At 39.6% G+C, this 18,507-nt stretch overlaps 1 protein-coding gene across 8 annotated transcripts in view; it reads left to right on the plus strand.

The window, feature by feature from the left end:
- Nucleotides 1-18,507, plus strand: part of RUFY3 (RUN and FYVE domain containing 3) — a 109,964-nt gene that overhangs the window by 66,221 nt on the left and 25,236 nt on the right. For 5 of the 8 annotated variants that reach the window (XM_088448346.1, XM_088448338.1, XM_088448341.1 and 2 more), the window contains 6 exons: nucleotides 1,784-1,853; nucleotides 2,193-2,273; nucleotides 2,440-2,523; nucleotides 4,077-4,244; nucleotides 5,919-6,016; nucleotides 9,543-9,662. In XM_088448346.1, the coding sequence (XP_088304472.1) occupies nucleotides 1,784-1,853; nucleotides 2,193-2,273; nucleotides 2,440-2,523; nucleotides 4,077-4,244; nucleotides 5,919-6,016; nucleotides 9,543-9,662 (621 nt within the window). Of the gene's footprint in view, nucleotides 1-1,783; nucleotides 1,854-2,192; nucleotides 2,274-2,439; nucleotides 2,524-4,076; nucleotides 4,245-5,918; nucleotides 6,017-8,086; nucleotides 8,409-9,542; nucleotides 9,663-18,507 lie in introns of those variants that run through there. The other 3 variants (XM_088448342.1, XM_088448344.1, XM_088448345.1) reach the window with 1 other exon arrangement.

Consider the following 18,507-nt stretch of genomic DNA (forward strand, 5'->3'; position numbering starts at 1 on the left):
TACTGTGATGGCATTGTCCTATAAATTCTCCAGATACTGTGATGGCATTTTCCTATCATTAGCTCATAAGTTCGTAGTAATTTTGATAGAAAATATGTCAGAGGAACATATCACCATACTTAGTTACTTCAGTATTTTGACTATGGATTCGAGTAATATACATAATTCTTTACTGGAAATGATAAATTTGTCAATTATTAAGTGCAAATCCAGAAATTGGTGACTATGGAGGGTATCCTATTAGCCACGATAACCCCTTTTTCCACGAAAAGCTTTCACCGGTGAAAACTTTTTAGGTTTAGCGCACACGGGGGGGGGGGGCTTAGGGTTAGGCACCCCCCTGGGAGGGTTAGGGTTAGGCTAGAGGGAGGGAGGGTTAGGGTTAGGCACCCCCAACGGGGACTTAGGGTTAGGCACCCCCCGGTGGACTCAGGTTTAGGCAGCGGGAAAGGGGGGGGTTAGGCACTTACAGGGGGGATTAGGGTTAGGCACTTGGGGGGGAGGTTAGGGTTAGGCACCCCTAAGGAGGGTTAGGTTAGCAATTACTTACCTGAGGGCGATCGGGATTTCCAGCGCTGTCGGGCTGCCGCTGCTTGGATCTGTTCATCTATCGGGCTGCCATTGCATCGGGAATCGAACCGTTTCATACCGATTCTGTGTATGTATGTATATATATATATATATATATATATATATATAATATAATTTACACCCATTTTAGTTTGCCCTTAATTTAACAACAGCATTTGTTTTGGCCAAAAAACACTTGCTTTCTATAGTTTCACTGTTTTACAAAAATGCATATAACAGCCATTTGACACATTTGAAGAACCCCAAACCCTTTGATTAAGGCCACTAACAGGCTTCTATACCATTACACTGTATTAGTTTACCTTTTTAACAGCTAAAGTATTCCTGAAACAATTGCAGTAAAACACCGTAGATATTAAATAGTATTCAGCGAATAGTCAGTATTTATATACTTAAAGATAACCGTGCCTATAAAAAACAGGAAATTGATGTGTGAATTAAAATTGTAAATCAATCAAATTCATGTCCCTAAATTAAATTTGGTGTGGATATAAAGAGCTCACAAATGGTTACCAACAGTTATAACCAGCCAACTGATAGTTCAGTTGTGATTTCCAGATAGTGCTTCTGCTTCTTGCCATGAGCTTGCCTATAGATTGTAAGCTTGCAAGCAGGGCCCTCTTACCTCTATGTCTGTCTGTTATTACCCTGTTTTGTTCTATCAATGTTTCCAATTGTAAAGCGCAACGGAATATGCTGCGCTATATAAGAAACTGTTAATAAATAAATAATAATAAATGATGGAAACCAACAGACAGCAGCTTTCTAAACTTCGCATACGGTGTATTTGTGGTAAAAGCTGCTGTCTTGGGGACACTTAAGATCCATGAGAGTCTCCTATTATACAGAGGACATGCATTCTGCTAAAATAACATTCCACTCTTTTTGGAAACTCCTTTTACCTTCAAACTCAATTGCTGCCTCCACTATGTAGAAGGTTATTGCTTTTTAATGCCTGTTTCCTATTGTAATTTGTACATTATTTTAACTGACACTATCTGTAAATAGAAGGCAATGTAAAGCTTTGCTGTGGAATTGAGAAATCGTTACGCTGGAGTCTAGTAGTTAATAATATTTACACTGGTTTGGGGCGTAACATTTAACATTTTGGAGACTTATTGCTGTGAATCATTGTACACGTTATTTAGACATTGGTAAGGCCATAATTGTAAGGTTTCCCTCTGTCTTACAGTGCAACTGTCAACAACTTGCAGGCAAAGGTGGACGCATTAGAGAAATCTAATACAAAGTTAACTGAGGAGGTAAATTCCAAACCGTACATTGTTGTGGTGTGCCTGCTCAGCCACTGTAGTAGTAATGTTTTAATTGTGACCCATACCTTGCATGAGCCGTCTGAACTCTCCTGTATAAATATTGCCACACGTCATTTCGGTTATTCTTTTTACAAACATTGAATTTTACCTGCCTATCACTGGCAGTATTTATTGGGACCACCTGCAGAATGATGGTGTGGTTGCCCACTTCTCTAGCATGTTGTTCTTTATTATATCTGTTAACTTCACATGCACTATATATTGAATGTTTCTCTGTCCGTAAGTAAGGTATCTGGGTAACTAATGAATATCCTGCCCTATTTTCAGCTTGCTGTGGCAAACAACCGAATCATTACCATGCAGGAGGAGATGGAGAGGATGAAAGATGACAGTTCATTCTACTCCAAGGTGGGCTGCTGCACAAAGTCCACATACCGTCTAGGTTTATGGTCAACTACACTACATTGTATTAACATTTATTATTTTGTTTTATAGTTTCTTATTTGTAAGAAATACACAGTGCACAAAATAAGACCGGCATTAAATGCATGTTTTCATTTTATCATGTGCCTAGGGAAACAAGCAAGAGAGGACAGCTGATGCACAGACACTTGGTGAGGTCAGGAAGCACTTAAAGGAAGAAACCCAATTGCGTCTGGTAAGACCATGTTCTCATACCTTAGCAACAGTCACAAGTGCTTTGATAGACCTACGGGGGCCTTATAGCAAAAAAAAGTTTCCACGGGCCCCTCTCCCCACTGTGCTCAATTTAGAGTGGGGCGGGCACTCATCTTCTGAGCCCCGTGGACGGCTTTTCATTCCTTAGCAGTGTGCTGCAGGGCAGCACAATTGCTGTCCCGGCCAGATTAGTCTCTCCTCACTGATGCTGGGAGGAGGCATGGCTGTGGTCCGGGGAGTCCCAGTAGGCTCAACACAGCCACACCTCCTCCCACCATCAGGAAGGAGATACAGAGCCAGCCAGGAAACCATTTGTGCTGCTCTGCAAACTGCTGGAAAATGAAAACCAGCCACAGGGCTCAGGAGGTGAGTGACCCTCCGCTAAAAACGTAACTGGGTGAAGAGGGAGGGCCGGGCCTATGAGGCAACCTGGGCAACGTAGCACACTCCCTCTGCACCTACTATAGCTACCCCCCTGAACAGTTAGCAATTAGTGGTTGAAACACTATTCCAGGGTCAATAGGTATGTGGGCTAATGGAAAATGGGTGTGGCTATAATAGAGACGTGTGTGCTGTTCAGAGGAGTGACTAAACGTGTCCTGATTTTCCAACTGGGACATTGGAAGGTATCACTAAAGCTGGGTACTCACTTGGACGACGGGTCGGCTGGACGCACTAACCAATCGTCGACCAGACGTCACAACTTGGCAGGTATTTACATGTGCCTGCCCAGTTAAGCTGTACGTCAATGGCAGTCGCTGCAGCAAGTGTAGGGGTGATCGGCTGACTGCCCATACAAACAGCACGAAGAGCAGATATATCTGCAGATAATATTGGGCATCGGCTGTGCTGCCCAGCCAACGCAATGGGTCTGTGAACGGCGTCGTTCAGACATATCGCTGGTACGCACTGGCTTACAAACACGATATATTGGCCAATGTGTACCCAGCATTAGTCCGGTAGCAGCTTTGAACATAAATTAGGAGTACGCAAATTGTGTAAATAGTGTTGTCTGTGGTTACATTATACAGGTATGAAAAGAACAATTCTCTTATCAGCGTAAATGAAAGTGTCATCTTATGTTTTAAACTACTAGAAAGTTGCTGGATCAGTCTCGCACCTCCATTCCTACCAGCATTATTTATTTTAGGCTGGAAATGCCAGCAGGAACGAGAGGAAGCAGATTAACAAGATGAGACCTAAATATCCAAGCATTTAAGGAGAAGTGATTTTCAGTTAACTTCACTCATATTCTCATCTACTTGTATTCGTGTCTGTGAATGTGTGGGTAATTTTCTATGAAAATAAATAAAATACTGGTTATGTATGACTTAAATGTAACAAGTTAATATATAAAAATTCTAGTCTTTTCTGAAATGATTTCATATTTGTTGATTCACTTGCCATTTTGAAACTATATTGTAGACATAGCTCATGGATATATAACTGTAACAGTACATTACGAAGTTTGCTAATGATTTTATTTTATTGAGGTGTTTCCATTTTGTTTCTAATATCTTATCTGTGTTTTAGGATGTAGAGAAGGAACTAGAGGTGCAGATAGGAATAAGACAAGAGATGGAGATGGCCATGAAAATGCTGGATAAGGATGTGTGTGATAAGCAAGATACTCTAGCAGCGCTCAGACAGCAGCTTGACGATCTCAGGGCCTTAAAGCATGAACTCTCCTTTAAACTGCAGGTCAGGAAACAAAGATGTACTAATTTCTGATTTGCGGATGGGAGGTGTAGAATGAGTGTGGCACCTGATTGGATGCTTTTGGCTCCTGTAAAATCGGATGCCACATTAACTACCATCTCAGTTTGAATTGCCTGCCCTGTACTCTGTTAGCTGGATCCTCTTCTAGATGTCAAACTGTACTGCACTGATCATCAGGTAAAAGTGTGAGTCCTAGGAGGCACCTCCTGTGCAGGGGCAGATCTTTTATTTTGAGAGGTGGTGTTACCTATTATATTAACTGTATTATGCAAAAAAATGAATCAGTCCCCCTCTCTCCCCTCCCTTCTGTGAAAACACATTGTATGCATAGAATAAGCAGTAAAGTGCCAAAGCATTCAATACTAAGCCGATTGCATTACATTTATGTCTGAGCTATATTCCCTGGCAGTGTTGAACTGAACATTAAAGTTCTTAAGCTTATTCTACCCATGTCATTTTAAATTCTGGCGTTAAATACTGTATTTACACTCTCTACCAATACCCCTACATTTAGTTATTATTGCACCACAATTTTCTTTTTTAACCACAGCCTGCACCTATGCAAATGGGAATAGTGCATTTTATTTACCATGGGAACCACAGTTGGCCTTACTTTTATGGCTTGAAGGAAACCAAGAAATAGATGCTTTTTGTTCTAATTGCATTAAATAAAAAATCTTCATTTTCTATAATTGGTTATAGACTAGGTGGGGGGGAATTCAATTCAGCCTGTTATGTTTGCATGGATGAAAATGGGAGGTAGCCTTGGGCTTTATCGTCTGAGGCTGTTCAATCAAACTCCTTTTTCACCCGAGACCCTTTTTAACGAGTGTTAAAAAGGGGCGTTAAGTGCAATTGACGGGTATTAACTCATACAGTCTGTGAACTGTTCACGGACTTATGCTTTCACTGGGCGTTTTGACCCGTTAACTGCATACTTATCTGGGAATTCTGTTCAGGCCTCATGAAACCCAAAAAGAAATCCCCATAAAGTCGGGCTCTTTGAATAGTGGCCGGCGTTCAATTAGCACCCTTTAACTTAATGGGGGTAATTGAATTCCGCTCTAAGGGCAGGATGTAATAGAGATCAAGTCTGCCGCAGTTGCGGGATGCATACTGATCTCGATCGTTTTTTAAAGTTGCAGTCAGTTACAAGGCAGAGCCGAACTGGCTTTGCCTTGTAAATGACTGCAACTTTAAGAAAAAAACGATTGAGATCAATCTGCATCCCGCACCTCCGGCAGACTTGATCTCTATTACATCCCGCCCTAGGTGTTCTATGGAAATGGGATTTTTCGGCTATGCCCATTCTTAATATCTATCAATCTTGTGAACCTGGTACATTAGTTGAGCATACAATGATGTACCAATTATACAGGTTTACCTGCTCTCTGTCTATGCCTTTTGTCAGTTTCAGGGACACTTTCATGCTTTTATTTGTAACAGTTAAAACAAAAAATAAAATGGGGTATGTTTCAATAAAATGTAAATTCCAAGTAAGCTTCATATTTATCATAACCCCTTTGATTAGCATCGGTGTGGAAGAGATTCCTGCTATTTCTACACACCAACATTATGAGCCTGTATTGACTTATCTGAATATTGTTCTTGTACTTGAGCGACTTTCTCTCACTGACTGTGCCAATTCCCCTGCAGAGCTCAGACCTTGCAGTGAAACAGAAGAGTGAGTTGAACAGTCGCTTAGAAGAGAAGACCAGTCAGATGGCCGCTACCATTAAACAGCTGGAGCAGAGGTAACACATGCTTTAGTCACAAACATTTTACATACACTGGTGTCGGTGTGCATGTGGCTGGGATGTAACAATAATATAATTTAATAATGTCCAATAGCATCACATTTCAATATATTCTTCATAGTTTCCAGTCAAATTAGTGAACGTCACATTCTTGAATTATTTTCCCACCTAGTAGTGTTTTAAAAGGAAAAATATCACTTACATTTTATCAATTTTGCAACAAGAGAGGTTCTAGATAGCGACTTGTGTTAATGCAGTGAGTGTGAGCACATTATTTTTTGTCTTATTTGAAGATTTTCCTCAAACTATCAAGACCTGTGACCCATTTATTAGTAAGTAGAACCTAGCAGACTAATAACCAAGCCACAAGTCTATTGAGGAAACGTGTATTATGCAGCCTGTGTAAATTATCTGCACTCAGTCTGCTGAAAGGTTTAGGCACACAGTACTTATCACAGGTTGCATAATGTGTGCATGCTGAAGTTCTACAGATGAACTGTATGTCACAATCCCACAGACCTGAATCACAACTAGACACCCTTTGAATGTAACGTACTTAACACTAGGCTTGGCTACTATAACACAGATTAACCAATTAAAATGACGGCATGTCACATTTGGCTAAATAATAATGTTATAATATGAATTTTTGGCATGCTGTAGTTACAATAAGTTATTGTTGGAGAACTGCTATACCAGTGATGGACAACCTGCTATGCTCCAAGGGACGCATTTTCTCCTGTAATCTTCATAAGGGCCACTGGTTACACTTAATACCAGCAAAACTGCATATAATCAAAGAAAGACACATTTTTAATAATATATCACAGGTATTTAGATACATTATCCCAATAAGTTAGTAGCTTTAACCAACAAATCTGACAGAACAGACCCAACACAATTCTGCAGAGGTTTCCATCCGTCAACTTGTTTTTAAATATGCCCAGTTATAGGGAATGTTCACATATGTAAGTGAACTAGTATTCTGGTACATGGCTGGGCCAGCCTAAACATTCCTGACCTTAATGAAGTAAGTAGTAATCATGGTCAGTCTTATTCTCTGTTCTATGACCTGGCCATCTTCATCTGCTACTTGAGCTCCTAATAAATAACATGATGGCAGGGCCTAAGGGACAGGGCTGAGGGGACATAAAGCTGGGAGAAGATGAAGACTGCTGTTCTCCATCACTGTGATATACTGTTCAAGATGAGTGCACGCTCATATTTCACTTTCTTTCCTGCAGCCATTTTTTTCAATATGTGACTCGCAAGGTGATATTTAATAAAAACTTTTTGAACATATTGTGCAGCATTACAGAGTGCCAGCTCATGTTTTTGTTGTTGTAAGAAACTGCATTCTTTCCCTATTTAATTAGATCATGGGCAATTTTTTTTCATCACCTTTGTTTTAAGGAACTTTATTAAATACGCCAGAATAGTCACAAAACTAAACACCATAATCTTTGGCTCCAACCTTTGTTAGTCAGTTACAAATTGTACTAGAGTTCATCAACAGGTGACTCTGCCTTCTTCTTTATAACCAGGAGCCCTCAACTCTGTTTAATTGAATCACCATATAAGATCTGTTGTAGAGCATTGTAAGTATTTTTTGCACAATTCCCACTGTACTATAGATTTTGGAAGAAAAAGTGCAGCTCCCGGTGTCTCTTTGACTCCAGAGGGAGCACAATCATATTAGTGAACTATGTGTAAATGATGTAACTCTTTCAACTTGTGCCACATACTGTGTTATGCTTACTCCCGTACAGCTCCTTGTGAGGCACAGGAACTGTGATGTAGGATGAACGTCACACACAAGTGAGCAGAACATAGTATGTTGGGGTGGGGGGCTGTTTTTACCCACATCATAGTGCATGGAGAATTATGTAAGTAAATACTTGACTCATAAGTGACCGGTTCTCTGCAATGTTTTTCTAAATCTGTATGAGTTTCTTGCTGACCTTTCTCTCTTGGTGTTCTCTGTCTGTTCTATTAATCATTTGCCCTTGTCTCTCATCTGACTTTTCTGTTTTTTGTTCACATTGCAACCTTAAATTAACATGACAGTGAAAAAGATTTGGTGAAGCAGGCAAAAACCTTAAGCAGTACAGCGAGTAAACTTCTACAGAAGCAGCACTAGGTGTCTAACACAAGGGCCCCCGACCAACACTAACAGAGCAGCTCAGTAGCAGGAGGAAGGGAGGAATTCTGCCGTGTTACAAGCTACTACATTGATGTTAAATGTTGCCTACCGTTGATTTGGAAATTGCTGCCTTTTGAAGCCATGGCTCCTCCGTTCTGTTATCCTTTTTTTCTCCCACCCCCTCCCTGTAGATGGAATCTTTGTTAGAACCCCCAAAATATTTGCCAAATAAACTTTTTAAAACCACCTCTGTGTGACATTTAATGATCAAGTATCCAATGTACTTTTTACCTTTCCATGGTCACAATAGGTACTTAATGTTATCCTGCCCTACAGTTCTCACAATCTTTATATGACAGATGAGCAATGATTGTGATAGTTGTTCTAAAAAAGATTGAAGGCTGAACAGTGGAGACCAGAGCTTTCATGGGCTGGTTAAATTATGAATTTCTAAATATATGTTTATTAATACTGCTTGATAAAACGATGCCCATTTCTCAGGGCCGTAACTAGGGGTGTGTGAGTGGTGCTGTGACAGGGGGTGGCACCTTCACTGTCCCATGTCATCTACATGTGGCTTGCAGGGTTCCAGGAACGGCACCCTGCAGTCAGTAGCGGTACTGCAAAGCCGTCCATGGACACGCCAGACATGTAGCCTGTGGAGTTGCCAGGAGTGTCCTTACGGCACTCTGGGAAGGGCTCTACTTCCCAGAGACGACGGCCCTACCCCTTAGGTATGTCGTCATCATGATGTTGTGATGACGAATAAGGCATCTACACTACCAAATGGTTTCAGAAGATTTGGTAATGGTTTCAGTTTATGTGATGGTGACAATAAATGACCTCATGTTGAACTCTTCTACTTGAACTCAACTGCTATCCACAGTTATATAAGATTATGCAACCACTTCTCATGCTGTGAGGAAATTGGCAGTACCACTTGAGTTTTTCAAGGATGACATAATGAAGCCATGTTTGGGGACCAGTTTTCGGAATTCCACTTCTCACTAGAATTCTTTCACCAAACTAAGGATCATTCTGTACCTCAGTCTGTTTATGGAAACATTCCAACTGCTGATTACAATAAGCCTAATCTACAACATTTACTAATTTTGAACCATTAAAATGAATCTTCTATAGTATTACATACATATATTTAGGTCCACTTTTGCCTGATTCACCACTATTCTGTTTCATAAAACATCTTAAAGGTTTCATTTTTATAATTTTATTTTTACTGTATTCTATCCATTCTAATTTTCCCATCATTTACCTTTTGGGTTTTATATTTATTTTGATTATTAAAGTCCCATCCTTGTCCCCACCACCTCCATGGTTTTTGTTTTGTTTTTACTACCCATTCATGTGGCTCAAATCCAGGTTGCGAGTGGTGGAGCGAGATCGTCAGGCAGCTGAGGAAGCCAACCGACTCTTCAAGCTAGAGTTTGGAGACAAGATTGAGAGTCTACAGATGGAAGTGGATCAGCTCCGAAAGCAGCGGTGAAGAAATGATTGTTTGGTGTAGTACTAGTCACAAGCAGCGGTGATGCCATCTTGGCATCTCTGGTGCCAGCCAATTGCCTAACCTCTTGCAGGTGGTGATATCTTTCATTGGACCCCCATAAAAATATTCTGAAATGCTGTTGTGTGCAAAGTTTCAGGATTACCTGAACCTCCGTCCTGTCAATTGATTAAATATTAAAACGTATTGTTCTGTAACTAGAGGTGTCACAACCTGCAATGAAAAAACATACTAACAGTATCTAATGAAAATTTTGACACTCAAATTTTAGAATCTGCAAGTTTTATCCAATGTTTTCACATACAGGTTTGAAATCTTTATCCTGAGTCCTTTCTGACAGAAATTTTAGAAGGACTGAATTTTCTTTTAAAATCCTATTTATTGTGAAAATGTCATACACTTTGTCTTGATCACTAAAGGTGGGTACACACCTAGCAGATATATCTGCAGATCGAGTGATCTGCAGATATATCTGTAGATGATGGTCGTTCATATATACTGAACAACCATCATCTTCCAGGCAGCCGTGGGTCCAGCTGCCAGGCAGCCGTGGGTCCAGGGGTGGATTTCCCCCTCACTGCGGCAGCCGCTGCATGTGTACGGGCGATCGGCTGATCGCCCGTACACACTTGTCGATGGAGAGATATGTCTGCAGATATATCTGTCCATCAGTTGTGCAACACAGCCGACGTGATATGACTGTGAACGACGTCGTTCAGACATATCGCTGGTACACACTGGCCGACGGGCACCAGATATATTGGACGATTAATTGATCGGTCAATATATCTGTCAGTGTGTACACAGATTAAGCCTCTTTTTTGGTGATGAGTGAGGAGCTATACAAACTAATAAGGAGGAGAATGCCAGAGGCTTTCTTCTGTACCGCCTGTCACTCACTCTTATCTCTTACAACTCTAAATTACATGTGGAGACTGCAGTGGAGAAAACGCTAAACAAATGAACTTAATAATTAGCTGTCCTTTCCTTATTATACCTTTAATACCATTGCCCATTGTATTTATCACACACACTTTGTGAAATGCTTCATTAATCTACAAATAAAGAATGATACATACACCAAGATGGCATTGATAGTGCAGTAATTTTTTTTTTTTTAAAAACCTGTATCTTATGGCTACCACAAATATATATTCAGCGTACATTATGTGAACTTGCCAATAAGGTTTCTTTACAGTGGAATCTCCTTATAGAACATTTCTTCCTCTTCGATGAATACATTGTTTTTTATTCTTTGTAAAAATTGGGGAAAACAATTCTTACATTAAAACCTGCACTGCTCCTTAATGTGCAACTTCATAAGGGAGTATATCTCTGATGAAGGTGGCGACACAGCTATACATGTTGGATGGCTATTGATCTTGCTTAACTGCTGGTGGAGATTTTGGCATCTACCATCCATGTTTGGGTGAGATTGCGGTGCTGTGGACTCACAGGGAAAAAAAAAAGCATCTGTGATACGCGAGTTACACATTGTCTTAATGTAAGGATTTTTCAATCCACTTTTTATAAAGATTCAAAATCAATATACTACATGCTGAGTGGCCTTTTTGTTTGTTGCTTTTGCTGCATGAGTATAACTACAGGAATATTGAAATCTGTCAGAGGACAAAAGGAGGAAGACAAGTTCTATGAGGAGATTCCAGTGTAAAGAAATCTCAGATAAGATATTTTCCAAGTTCATTTAATGTACACTGAATATTTGTATATTATCCATATAAATGTTTTAGATTACTGCGCTATCAGTGACATCCTGGTGTTCATTTTGTTTTTGATTTCTTTCAAAACCCATCTGACAGAGGTCTTCCAAGTGGAAAATAATATATGCTTAGAAATAAAATATTTATAAAAAAATGTAATGGGTTTATTTTAGGCTGATGGTTACACCCATCAGTGTCCATAGCAATAGGTTTTTTTTTTAACTTGTCCACCAATTGGATCTGCTCATTTTTTCTACCCACTTTTTGTGACCAAATTGGAAACCTCAGCTTCAGTCATTGTTGTTTCCATGAAATAACCTGTAAACATTTGATGTTGTTTTACAGCAATGCATATGAATCAAGGGTAGTAAATGCAGTGTAATACAATCATAATTATCTGCTACTTTCTGTGAACCATGAACCACCATCATACACTGTGCTATAATTCAATCAGCCCAAAATCTTACTGTGGTAATATTGATCCACTGAGGTAAACCATTAGCCAGTTGTCTCTGTTAAAGCATAAATCAAAATTACTATTGGACTCCAGAATAACAGTGAGCCTTCCTGGCCCAGTACTATTAGATATGCATTATGCCTTAAAAATAAATATGGTCTTGAAATACGCAGACTTCTATAGCTGCAGCCACTATGAGTAGCTGTGTCACGTGTCTGGAATTCTAGCCCAACAACGCTCAAATTACCCACCCACTACCCTATCAAATTAACAGATGTATGGCATTGTTTGCATTTTGCATTATCTTTAAATTTGGCCCATTATTTTACTAATATATTTAATATTTTGTAAATTAAAATGTATTCAAAACCATTTAACAATATTAGTGAACAAATACCACCTAGCAACCCCAAATGTCCATCGCTCCCATTGTAATATTATTCCCTAACCCCCCAGATTCCCCAGGGGCAATTAATCCCGCCAGTGGCATTATCTCCCCAATGGTAATAGATCCATAGATCCCCACTAAAGAATCATCACGCCAAGTGCCAGTAAACTTCTTGTGTTAATAAACACCCCCCTTATCCAGGGGCAATGATTCCATTTGTGGAATAATCCTCCCACCCCCAGTGTCCATAGATCACCCTCAGTGGGAATAGATTCCTCCCATCAGTAACCCCCCCCCCCCCCCCAAAAAAAGAGGGCAACAGAGTTAGTCACAGGAGGAACCGATAATCAATTTCCCTCTTTGTACTTCAATTTTGCTTTATTGCTGGGCGCATGTTGGCTTTCTGTATTTAGCACAATTGAAATTAATGGGAAAATTGGTAAAATTCTTTACCAATCCCCAGTTTCATATTATTCAAAACCACAATGTATGTGTGTATATGTGTATGTATATGTAATATATAAATATATATATATATATATATATATATATATATATATACACACATACTCACACACACACACTCTCTCTGCATCTGGAAAGTATTCACAACGCTTCACTTTTTCCACATTTTGTTATGTTACAGCTTTATTCCAAACTGGAATAAATTCATTTTTGTCCTCAAAATTCTGCACACAACACCCCATAATGACAACGTGTAAAAATATTTTTTGAGATTTTTGCAAATTTAATAACATAAAAAACACTAAGAAATCACATGTACATAAGTATTCACGGCCTTTGCCATGAGGCTCAAACTTGAGCTCAGGTGCACCCTGTTTCCACTGATCATCCTTGAGATGTTCCTACAACTTAATTGGAGTCCACCTGTGGTAAATTCAGTTGATTGGACATGATTTTGAAAGGCATACACCAGTCTATATAAGGTCCCACACTTGACAGTGCATGTCAGAGTACAAACCAAGCATGAAGTCCAAGGAATTGTCTGTAGACCTCTGAAACAGAATTGTCTCAAGGCACAAATTTGGGGAAGGGTACAGAAAAATATCTGCTGCTTTGAAGGTCCCAATAAGCACTGTGTTCTTCATAATCCATAAATGAAAGAAATTCGGAACCACCAGGACTCTTTCTAGAGTTGGCCGGTTGTCTAAACTGAGCGATTGGGGGAGAAGGGCCCTAGTCAGGGAGGTGACCAAGAACCCGATAGTCACTCTGTCAGAGCTACAGCATTCCTCTGTGTAGAGAGGAGAACCTTAGAGAAGGACAACCATCTCTGCAGCAATCCACCAATCAGGCCTGTATGGTAGAGTGGACAGACAGAAGCCACTCCTCAGAAAAAAGCACATGGCAGCCCACGTGGAGTTTGCCAAAATGCACCTGAAGAGACTCAGACCATGATGAGATAAAGATTGAACTATTCGGCGTGAATGCTAGGTGTTCTGTTTGGAGCAAACCAGGCACTGCTCATCACCAGGCCTATACCATCCCTACAGTGAAGCATGGTGGTGGCAGCATCATGCAGTGCAGATGTTTTTCAGCGGTAGGAACTGGGAGACTAGTCAAGATAGAGGGAAAGATGAATGCAGCAATGTACAGAGACATCCTGGATGAAAACCTGCTCCAAATCGCTCTTGACCTCAGACTGGGGCGACTGTTCATCTTTCAGCAGAACAACGACCCTAAGCACACAGCCAAGATATCAAAGGAGTGGCTTCAGGGTAACTCTGAGAATGTCCTTGAGTGGCCCAGCCAGAGCTCAGACTTGAATCCAATTGAACATCTCTGGAGAGATCTGAAAATGGCTGTGCACCGACGCTTCCCATCCAACCAGATGGCGCTTGAGAGGTGCTGCAAAGAGTAATGGGTGAAACTGCCCAAAGATAGGTGTGCCAAACTTGTGGCATTATATTCAAAAAGACTTCAGGCTGTAATTGCTGCCAAAGGTGCATCAACAAAGTATTGAGTAAAGGTTGTGAATGCTTATGTACATGTGATTTCTTAGGTTTTTTTTTTTATAATGAAATTTGCAAAAATATAAAAAAAAACTTTTTACGCGTGCTGATGTTCACGTAGTTGAGCGATTATTTGTAACTACGCAAAAAAATTCAGAAAACCCCTACAGCACATGCATTACACAGAGTGTACGCACTAAGATGCTGTTGTCATCGGGACAGACGGTATCAGAAATCGGGCAGTAAAGTGATGGGCATTCCTGGGAGGTGGCTAGAAGTGAACGCAAAAAAAGTGTGAGTTATGGGAGTGTTGGTGGCGTAAAAGCAAAAGGGACTGCGTACCTAAACGCAATGGCAGCCACAGAGGCCATAGTCAGATGGATAAACTGCACCTGCCATAGGGCTGCTGCGCGTGATGGTTCATGCAAAGGTGCGTCAATGGTGGCATCTAAAGAATAACCGGTGGTATTACAGCGTTGAGACGATGGAAGTGGGCGTCTCACTCCTTGCAGAGTTAGACACAGGCTTCTGCAACAGGGGAAGGATGATATAATAGCATTGCATATACTCGCTGCCATGACTCTAACAACAGACGCAAGAGTGTACACAGCAGCAACCATTTCTGAATCAGGCCCTCGTTCCAAGACATAGTTATGTTACCGACTGCACTGGAATTATATTAATAGTTCATTTTGCATAAGAACCCCTATTATACTGTAAGTAGTAATACTAATATTGCATAGAACAGTGAGGAGGTGCTGCCACTGACAATTAAATGTATATCACAGACAAAAGAGAGAACAAAAATAGTCTTGTGTGGTACACAAAAAAATGTTCCCTATAAAATATCATCATATAATAGCCAGAAAAATAAATTGGATAGATTTTAAAGAACGTGTACAGAAAATAATGTGATTAAAGAAAGCTATAAACTACTCTTCTATCTCTTGAGATGTAATAAAATATATATATATATATATATATATATATAGTGTATAACAGACCAAAAGGTGCTATCTTATATACCTCCTAGGAATGTTTGAATATTGTTCTATATCCTCTTTAAGATTATATCAGTTGGTTCACATGGGTATTGAGATCCCTTTCATTTCTTTTCTGAGAGAATATTACCCAGGGTCTGATGAAAGTGAATTAGTACACATCTGTCCTAGTGTTCGTATATGTGGCGTACAAATAATTTGCCACAAAATTTCCCTTAGTTGATTCCCACTCTATTTTCAGTGGCAGAATGGTTGGGAGTATTTGACTTAATAAATGGACATATTATTTCTTAGTTGTGAATATCAGCATATTTATAAAGTTGTTTTTTTTTTTTTTTTTTTTTAAAGAAATCTTTGAATGTCCCACTTATAATATGGGTAGACTTATTGTTTCTATAGGTTGTTGTTTATTTTCCAAGTGGCATTAAGATGTTAGTCACTTTGGATTGTACTTAGTTCGGCTTTTGTATATTGGCTTCATCTTTATGGCATGTATATATTAGCCACTGTTTCTATTACTTATTTATTTCACAAAATCCCCTATTGTATAATTTAATAAAGTGCAAGATGGTAATTTTAGTGGTAACTAATAATTAGCCACAAATTATATTAAGAGCTGTACAATTATTCTCTCCACGTAATGGTAGCTATTTATAACAAAATATATCAATTGTAATTTTTTTACTAGTTAATAATTTTCAATTATACAATGTTGATAAACTTGCCCTTTTAATTGTAGAGTTTATAATACCACACCATTACACATATTGTTAACTAAAAAACAGAAAGCATCTATAATATAAGCAGCCTAAATGTCAGTGTAGCAGTCATGTACTAGAGATAATGGAAAGTCCCGCTCCCCCTCAGAGAGCTTAGTGGCTGCTAGGACTGACCTACAGTGCGGCCCTGGGCACTCTACATCTACTCACAGCCACTCCATGTGAACAGAATGGGCCGAATGGAGGCACATGACCTCCTCGTCCCACGGCTAACAATGAAGCTTCCCATAGAAAGCATGACCACCCACGACTTATATTTTGTAGAATGCAATAGAGAGGCTGGCTGCTATGTGTAACACCACCACTTTTCATTATTAGAAACTTTAGTAAATCTACCCCTATGTATATCTTAAACACACTATATATACCTCATGTATACTATATGCACTATTCACACAGACACATACAGTACTGTGCAAAAGTTTTAGGCAGGTGTGGAAAAAATGCTGCAGTAAGAATGTTTTCAAATAGAAGTGTTAATAGTTTATTTGTATCAATTAACAAAATGCAAAGTGAATGAATAAATAGCAAATAAAAATCAAATCAATATTTAGTGTGACCACCTTTTTCCTTCAAAAAACAATCTATTCTTCTAGGTACACTTGCACACAGTTTTTGAAGGAACTCGGCAGGGAGGTTGTTCCAAACATCTTGGAGAACTAACCATAGATCTTCTGTGTATGTAGGCTTGCTCAAATCCTTCTCTCTCTTCATGTAATCCCAGACAGACTCGATGATGTTGAGATCAGGGACATATCATCACTTATTCCAAGGAAAAATGGGGAGTGAGAGCCCACAGGATTCAGATATTTTAGAATATAGATAAAAATCAAACCAAAATGACAAAAATTAGCATAAACCACAAGTGGTAATAATTTAAATGTTGGTGGTGCTCCCCAGAGCCAGAGGGGTACAATCAAAACAGAGCAAAAGAGAAAGAAGCAGACTCTTGTTTGGGGGCACTACTTGTAATGTAATTTGAAAATAAATAAAACTTAACGTTTACGATCACTATTTTAAAATAAGTTTGGACAGACAAACATATAACATATATAAATACATAGGATGGTAAATCATAAATCACGATCTCCTTAAGTTTGACATAATGCCCTGCTGCGAAATAATGGAGATAATATGCATCTATATACCTTATAAACAGACTGGTAAACAATACAGTCTTAACAGTAATTCACTGTTGCTAAAACAGCATAATTCTACAACTTCATGCACATCCTATAGCCTTGAAGTAAGCAAGGATACACTTCTGCAACATTGCAGTCCAGATATAACATGTAACAAATTATAATACCCCTTTTACACCAAAATCCCGGGTCCGACCCTGGAATTTGAACACTGGTCAATCCCAGGTCGAACTCGGCTTCAGACCCCGTTTACACTGCAACTTGACTCGGGTTTGCCCCGTTCACACTGAACCCGGGTAATCCCTGCTTTTCTCTATAGAAGTCATTAAAAATGGTCTGTTTTAAGGTCTGACAAAGATGGTCACAAAAGGCAACAAAAGAGAGGGGTGGGGACTGATTACAGCATTGCTACAGGCTGCTGTTCTGGCTGTGGCAGGCTGTGTATCAGCCTGCGTTTGTGGCTGCTGGTCAGGCTGTGGTGCAGGAGGTTAGGCAGGCAAGCGATGGCTTCATGTGCATCTCTCTGCAGGGCACTGACAAATTACATCATCTGCCAGTGCCCCAGAAGCTCTAATCAGCATCTTTCAGAGCTAGCCGGGTCAAATAAGCAGGGTAGCACCCGTTCACACTGCCTCATGACACGGGAACAACCCGTGTTCAACCCTGCTCTCAACCCGAGTAAGATTCCCGGGTAAATCAACCCGGGAAATCTTTCTGGGAGCTGTTTACACAGAGCATCAACCCGGCAATAACCCGGGTTATTCGGTTGGTGTAAAAGGGGTATTAGTCACAGTATCCAAAGTCAGTTAACACAGCCTAGCAACACAATTTGATTGCAAGGTATTGTGTTAATATGGGAGAATAAACATGAGGTCTGCTGGCAATCCAAGCAGCCTAGCAGTGATTCACTGTTGCTAAGATAGCACACTTCCACAAATTTAAACACATCCTATAGTCATGAATTGAAATGGATTACACTTCTGCAATACTGCAGTCCAATTATAATATGTAACAGATTTTAGTCATTGTATCCAAACAAATGTGTATATATAGTTAATACTGTCTTTCACAACAATTTGTAACATATATTAAACCGTAATGTAGTAAAACAATTTATTTGCACAGTGATGTGTATATTATGAAAGAAATCTTAAAGTCTAAAGACTGCTATAGTCTATTATCAGGAGACCGTATGTCGTAAGTACACTAGTAACATATTGACGTGCCATTAATTAGCACAGTTTAACACTCTCACTAAGTTACAGAATAGGTTAAAGAATTAATTGAACCTCAAAATAACAACATACATTTAAAACATTGCTAGTTAAAGTACTAGTCATGTTCCCAGCATATGTTTAGCAA

This window comes from Taudactylus pleione, unplaced genomic scaffold, assembly GCF_031769625.1.
Source record: "Taudactylus pleione unplaced genomic scaffold, aTauple2 ptg000454l, whole genome shotgun sequence".
Lineage (NCBI taxonomy): Eukaryota > Metazoa > Chordata > Amphibia > Anura > Myobatrachidae > Taudactylus > Taudactylus pleione.